This window comes from Montipora foliosa, chromosome 1 (genome assembly GCF_036669935.1).
Source record: "Montipora foliosa isolate CH-2021 chromosome 1, ASM3666993v2, whole genome shotgun sequence".
NCBI lineage: Eukaryota > Metazoa > Cnidaria > Anthozoa > Scleractinia > Acroporidae > Montipora > Montipora foliosa.
This window is the reverse complement of record NC_090869.1, coordinates 26,855,648-26,863,147: the sequence shown is the minus strand read 5'-3', so window position 1 is coordinate 26,863,147 and position 7,500 is coordinate 26,855,648. Positions and strand designations below refer to the sequence as shown.

The 7,500-nt window shown below is 40.2% G+C and overlaps 1 protein-coding gene across 1 annotated transcript; it reads right to left on the bottom strand.

The window, feature by feature from the left end:
• Positions 1-34: 34 nt before the first annotated feature.
• Positions 35-2,767, bottom strand: LOC138012021 (uncharacterized). The gene is made up of 2 exons (XM_068859120.1): positions 2,000-2,767; positions 35-1,260 (listed from the first exon to the last, which is right to left on the bottom strand). The coding sequence occupies exons 1-2, from the start codon at positions 2,592-2,594 to the stop codon at positions 35-37; spliced, it is 1,821 nt and encodes a 606-aa protein (XP_068715221.1). The 5' UTR covers positions 2,595-2,767.
• Positions 2,768-7,500: the final 4,733 nt, after the last annotated feature.

The following is a 7,500-nucleotide window of genomic DNA, read 5'->3' as shown; positions in this document are numbered from 1 at the left end:
TCTGGATTGTTTTTAATTTCGCCTAATAACCAGTCTAGTCAAGATCCAACTCTGGCGGGATGATAGGTGAGGCCTCATCTGTTGGCACAAGTTTCCATTCAAGCGCTCTTTCGTATCCTCTCAACATAACAACTCGGCGGCAATTAAGCGCCCACCTGAACGGAAATACCGTGTTCTCGTTTTTGATGAAGTCTCGAATTTGAAGTCCCATCGAAGAGGCCAGAGATTTCACAGAAGGGATTCTCTTCTTCCTTTTAAATGAAGCAATTTCTTTGTCATGGCATGAGGCAAGAAGTGACGCTCTCAGAAACATCAGGAATTCGCTGGTCAAATTCAGATATTCAACCACTGTGGACAGGCCGGATGAATGTACAAGTTCAGGATTTCCAGTGTCCAGCAGGGCTCTTTTGCGGAGGTCATCTATACCGAGTCTGTATGGCAACACATGAATGATTTCCGGCATAACATTTCGAGTCCAGTTTTGAGATTCAGTCAACATGACGGCATGAAAATTGGAAGTGTTCAACAAGACTTTTAATTTTCTCAGCAAAACAGCGAGTGGGAAGTAGTCCCACAAGTTGGATGTTGTAATTCGGTCAAATGTGAGGTCGGAAGGCAGCCAGGCCTCGATGTTTGCAACGTCGCATAAAAGGAAACGGAACCTTAACTGGTCTATTTTCATTCTTTGAGAGGACTTTTGCAGAATACCGGACAAGTAGATGGTGTACATCTTTGTCAGAGACGTTGAGTAGCAGGTTTTCTTCATTTCTTGGTAATCCCATCCGGTGAATGGATGCACATCCGTCGGTATGCTGTAATGAAAATTGCGGTCGGCGGTAAAGTGATGAGTTCCTTTACCCGTTAAAGTAACGTTTTGTCTGGTCAACTCTGGGGCGTTTCTTGGTGAATGAAATATACCTGTGTCAAGAAAATGTTGAATGGACTTCCTGTGCTCAACTGGGATTGTATGCATGTATATTCTAACGCCCTCGTTTCGTTTTGGATCGGAGGAATTGGCCTCTTGTCTCGAATCTTCCACCCACGACCCTTTGCGTTTTGACAAGCGAAGCCATTCGGTCCAAACGAACTGTAGCTGGCTGAAGTGTTCTGTAGGAACCATCATGAGACCTCCAGTAAGCTTGAATAGTTCATTTGTAGTCACGAGGTCTTGAAGAGCACACGTCAGGTCATCAAAGTCCTGTGCGGAAATTCGAACCGAGTACCAAACTCGGACCACTCTTTCGTTCACATCATTTCCTCCTGCAAAGAGCGCAACAGAAAATTGGTTGTTGAAATTCGTTTTCACGTCTAAGTTATAATAAACTGATTTCATGTAAAATAACCATTGTACCGTCCTCACACTCTCAGACAACTGTACCTAAGCAATTTTACTTCAATAATTCATGATATATGAGGCAATTTAAGATACAGTGGTTATAATCAGCGAGTAGAAACTCGTTTTTTTATTCCAAAAGATTCAGGCAAAAGAGAATACTGATGATCGGGAAAATATTTCATTTGCGGCTTCAATAGAAGGCTACTTTAAATATTCATAATACATCAACTTATTCATTCTTCGGTATTGACAGAAGTCCCTGCCTCACGCCTGAATCGTAAAAATGAATAACGTGGAACATGAAATAAATAAAATGGGAAAAACTCTTGATAACTAATTTTTTCAAGTACTGCGGATAATGTTTCACTAGCCTATATAGGTTGAAATTTAGTTGATCAAGTAATTCCCTCATTTGAATATACGATGTAAAACTGACACTTACGGAAGTTTATGGAACAGGCTGAAGTAGAAACTAAGTTTTAAAAGGTCAAGTTTCGCCAGTGCTACTCTTACATAATGTTATCATTCTCTCATCGCTCCAATCCTATTTGGGTCGGATTCATTGAGTTAGAAACTCCGAATATACTAATGACAGAAGCGTTTCAGTGACTAGCCTTGATAAAATGGTATAAACAAACAAACAAATTGATCAATTTAATATACCTTTATATAGCATGTAGAGAAGCAAAATTGTTCGAGCGAGAGTACATGGACAAATGTCGTTCAATACGAATGTCACTGGCTGCTTATAAGTCTCAGGCAGAGAAGCAATGGTAAGCAACACATTCCTAGGATCACCAACTCCACATAATAACAGAGATAGTGGATCAGCAAACTTCTCTCCCTCATTCATGGGCAAGTTGAGCAGATCCACGGCTGGAATATTACCCCAGTAATAGGTAGCCATGAGACCAACGTTACTCTCCTTTAGCTTATGAAATTCTTTAATGTTCTCGACCAATGCAAGCGTTCTTTCAACAGTATCTTGGCACTTAAGTTTGTGACGTGCCCAGTGTTTCCTTTGGCAATCTACGCTACAATAGGCGGCATCCAAACAGTTTGTGCACTGCATTGTTCTCGATTGTTCAATACTGCAGCTCAAACACGTTCTCGTAAGGTTTGCCGAATCGCAATCTGGCTTGTGTCGCCATTTATCCTGTTTCTGACATTCCTTTGTGCAGTAAAAAGCCACTTTGCATCGTGAACATTGCTGAGTGCAGGCTTCCCCACAACGCCAACAATGCTTAGCTTTGTTCATGATCTCTATATCATGTTTACTAATTGGGAGTTATTCGCAATCCTTACGAAAAACTCTCAACATTAGTCACCATCATGACTGAAGTAGCTGATTCCGCGAAGCAAACATAATGTATTCACATTTCCCAGAACTTCATAAGTACTTACAAAGAGGTACCCCTCAGGTGTGACGAAAATAAAATGATATGTCTTCAATGTGACATAACAAATGTTTCGGAACTCGGAGTCATTTATTACAATTGCATAATTATGATCTGAACTATTCGTCATTTTCACCAATGCCATAATAGAGTTTGTTTTGGGAGGTTATTTGCGTTAAGACAATGGATATCCAGTTCACTAAAGCATGATATAGTCCCAAAAGCAAATAATTTGTACTATTATATAGACAGGAGTGTTTTATTGGAAAATAAACCACTCATAAAATTCATACGAAACTACATCCAGGACCCGAGTAGCGTATTTTCCATATCCTCACTAGTGAGGATATTGATGACGTCATTCCCCGCCTTTGCAGTGCAAACCGTCAGTGAAAAATGGCGCTGAAGCTGACATAAAATCCTTCTCTGAGAAACAAGAAAATGCTAACACGAAGAATAAAACTTCATACAAATTAAAATTATTCAAGGAGTTCCTTGAAAGTGGAGAAGAAATGCGAAAGTTGAAGAAAGCTCCTGCCGCCGAGCTGCAAGAATTTGCGATAAAGTTTGTGCTCGGTGTTAGAAAGAAAGATGGTAAGAAAAACACGCCTGGCCATATGATAAAAAGAATATTACATAGTGGCTTCTCTACGCAATTGCAAAAATTGCGTTCATAACTGCGACGATCATAGCTTTACTTGATCATTTTCTTGTGTTAAAAATGGCATTTTACGCACTTGCTGCGCTCGTTCGTAAAATAGGCTCCTTGTAATGTATAAAGACTGTCTAAAGAGATGTTTATATCACCTAAAAGAAGCTGATATGATCGGAAATCTTAGCATAAAATTGATGTGTCCGAAAATTTTATGGAATGATATCTTCATTTCAGAAATTGCTAGCCAGAACTTACCATTCGCTCAACCGGTTACCTTTTTAAGTGCCAAAAATTGCGAAAATATCCCTTCCGAAAACGTAAGGGACTACTTTTCCCTGTTTGCGAAACTTTTAAGTGATGTTTTAGTAAAGAATGCTAAAGCTGTTTGGCAACGTAGAACCCGCGAAATTCTTAGAATAGTTTGACTCTCTCAAAGACATATTTTGCAGAAGATTATATTTGGGTGACCCTGAACGATGAGTGCAAGGCTTTCTTCTGGTGAGGAGTTTGCACTGATCATTCACGATTTGAGTCAGTGTAGAGTCTTCTGCGCGTATTTTTGGTAGGTTTCAGGGGGTAGTAGAAATGCGTAGAGTTTCCCCGGTGGACACACGTAGAATATTTAATTAACCTGCAATGGCGTCCAAGTCATTGTATTGGGAATGGCGTTTTGGTGGATCTTTAAACAAAATATACCCTTTTGGAGCTCAAGAATGGAACGCCAATTGGATAAACAAGACAGGCCGTGAAAAATAAATATCTGGAATCTTAAAAGCGACGAGTAATGGACTTCGACAACAATTGCATCTTTCGTCCGTCGAGCCGCCGTATCAAAATGAACTGTATTTCTAATGATTTTTTTACCAACTTTGATATTATGTACAAGACTGAAACCAAACGGAAAATTCTCTCGTAATTTTTTCTGGTTGGATATGGGTTTAACAAACTCGAACACCTTGAGTGGATCTGTGATCTCTGCTGTCTGGCTATCTATGTTTATTTGTACTCAACTCTGCACAGTCTTCAGGTAAAAAGCAATTGGAAATTTGACTGACTGTTGTTAGTCAAGAATTATTTGAAAGAAAGCTTGCTGTCCATTTTTTGCTTCATTATTTAAGGAAAGGGTCTTCGGTAAAGGGTTTGATCCTGAACACTGGTGAGAAATATATTTAGTTGCGTCATATGGTTTTTGACACTGAGTGTCACGGCTTGTTTGCACGCACGAAATAAAAGGGAAGTTTTTTTCTTCTTTCTAGTAGCAATTATGTTGTTTGTTTCAATAAAACTTTTAGCTGTTAAAGTGACGATCAGCCGTGCACGTAAACGGTCAATTGGTGACAAGTCACCGCTTCCTTAGTATATATATCTTTGCCTCCACCCCTCCCCGAACTTGACAAAAAACCGTGGATGAAACCTCAAGTTCAGGGAGGGGTGGGGCGAGAGATTTGTGGGACACCCCAACCGACTCTTTGGGTGCACGGCAAAGCAAACCGAGAAATCGAGCCAAAAAATAGTTAAAAAATGTAGTCAAAGTCCTTTAATCCGCCTCAAACTCGGCCAGCGACATGTTCGAAGATTCTATCGAACATCTAGTCGAGAAAATAGCCTCGCTATCCACTCTGCGAAGAAAAATTTGCCACAAAATCTCAATTTCGCATTCTGATGTTATGTTCATTATGTTCGAGTTCTGCGAGTCCACAGGTAACCCAGGCTCACTGTGTGTGCCACATAGGTAAATATAGAGAACATATGAGGCGAAGTTTAGGTCTGGAAATTTGCAAGAAAATGGAAATAAAAATAATAATAATAATAAGTTCTGGAGGGAGGGGAGTCCCAAATTGCTAAAAACAAAACTCACTGAGCAATCTGGGACTCCCCTCCCTCCACGGGGACATATATTCCCCTCGTCACGAGGCGTCCCGAGTTCAGTGCCATTTTGAATTGGACACTTTGCGAGGACATTGCTTTCTGGCCGCCATTTTAGCAGGTTAACTTACAAGGTTTACGGAGTCTGGTGGCTTCGCGTTGCTACCTGGAGATGCTTCAGTGGATTCATGGTTTAGAGAAATTCATGTTCCACGAGCCTGGCGTGTTAATTTAGCGACTGGATTCGAATTTCACGAAAAAAATCGCGCTTGTTTTGGGTCGATCGAAGTCCCTACGCTGGCTTCGGTCTCCTACCTTGTCACTATACTATGAAGGAAGGTGAACGGGGACCATTTTTCCCGAAACTTCGTGTACGTATTAAAGACAGCAACAGCTCACCACATGGTAAGTTTCATCGATCTTTATTTCCATTTTCTTGCAAATTTCCAGACCTAAACTTCGCCTCATATGTTCTCTATATTTACCTATGTGGCACACACAGTGAGCCTGGGTTACCTGTGGCGAGTCCAGACATTGGGGTTTTGCTTTTAAAAGAAATATGTTCATTTCCAATGATCCCTATCAAGCTTTCATTGTCCAAAATGAACGATACTACTTCACTTGGAAGAAATTGACAATTAAGAATAATCCTTCAACTGAGGAAGAGACTTTTTTGGGTCTCATCCAAGGAATTTTGTCAAGTCCGGGGGGGGGGGAGATTTGTATTAAGGGAATGGTGATTTGTCACCAACTGGCCGTTTGGGTGCACGGCTGATCGTCACAAGAATGTTGACAGAAGGCGAAATTGAAATTTTGTGGCAAACTTTCCTTTGCAGAGTGGATAGCGAGACTATTTTCTTGAATAGATGTTCAATTGAATCTCCGAACATGTCGCTGGCCGAGTTTGAGGCGAATTGAAGGATTTTGGCTACATTTTTTGGCTTGATTTTTAGGTTCGCTAGGCCGATCGACTGGTGAGTGTTTCCTACTTTCTCTCTCTTTTAGAGATAGGTCTTCGGTTGAGGATATCTCGCGAAATAGAGGACAGAATGGCACCAAATTACCAAAGAATGATCACAAAGAGACAAAATACAAGTGAGTGCAACATTATACACTTATCATGTGAAGCTATGATTCTCGCAGTTATGAACGCAATTTTAGCAATTGCGTAAAATTTTTCAGGCTTCTCTCTGGCCTTCAGTTGACTTTATATCCGCAGTTCAATATATGATTCATTTCATATATAATTTCATCATTATGCATTTAATGTATGGTCCCGAGGGAATTACTTAGTTTTGTTTTCCCGAGAGTCCTGATGTTTCACGAGACGAGCGAAACATTAGGACTCGAGGGAAAACAAAACTTACTAGTTTCCCTAGGGACCAGACATTAAGTGCTTTGTTATATGTTTAGATTTTTCCTTTAACAATCGCAGCAGAACATCCGGAGAGGCAACAACTGGGGAATTGTATCCCGGTCGGGATACATTTGAATTTGATCAGGGGTACGTGAGGAAGAATCATACAATCGCAGTGCTCGTTTTGTTGAGTGAAAGTCCAGGTATGTAACAATAGTGTCTATTCCCTTCTGATTTGTATCGACTTAAACTCGCCGTAGAAGCTCTCTAAATTCAAAACACAACACAGAGTTTGGGCCACCGGTGGAGAAACTACATGTGTTGAATGGAAGCTGCCCTCGATAGTTTCGCACATTTGGGATTGTTACTTCGGTTAACACTGCTGTTAATTTTTCACACGCCCAATAATGTATAAGCTTGTACAGCTTTCGTGACATAAATTTCTAATTTTATAGTTCCTTAGGTCTCACGTTTCTTGCATGTTGTAATCAAATAACAGTGAAATAATTCGTTGTTTTCCTTTAAAAGTAACATAATTTTATCTAGCCATCACTTCATCTGGAAGGCAAGAGATCATCTCTCACGAATCAAAATTGAAGGAATCTTTGACATCTCGGAGGTTAAAGTAAATTCAGAATTTTCCAGTTTTGTGTAGAATAATATTTTTATTTTATCGTTTGGTTAAAGTGCCTTTTATTTGTTCTTTGTTCGATTTTCCTTTATCGCATGGTTAGCCTTAGAACACAGTTTAGAATATGTAATTTCTGACGTTTGAGCGTGCGAATAAGACAGAAATTGATATTTCTACGGCACTGGAACAGAAGGGTCTGGGTACGATTGTAATTATAGGCCTGCGGAGTCAGTCCGTGTACACTGCGTGTAACTTTTG

Excerpts from the sequence above, each read along its gene's own strand:
- LOC138012021 (XM_068859120.1), bottom strand. The coding sequence starts at position 2,594 with ATGAACAAAGCTAAGCATTGTTGGCGTTGTGGGGAAGCCTGCACTCAG. Across the intron at positions 1,261-1,999 it reads TCTCTACATGCTATATAAAG|GAGGAAATGATGTGAACGAA; the intron begins GTATATTAAATT and ends CGCTCTTTGCAG.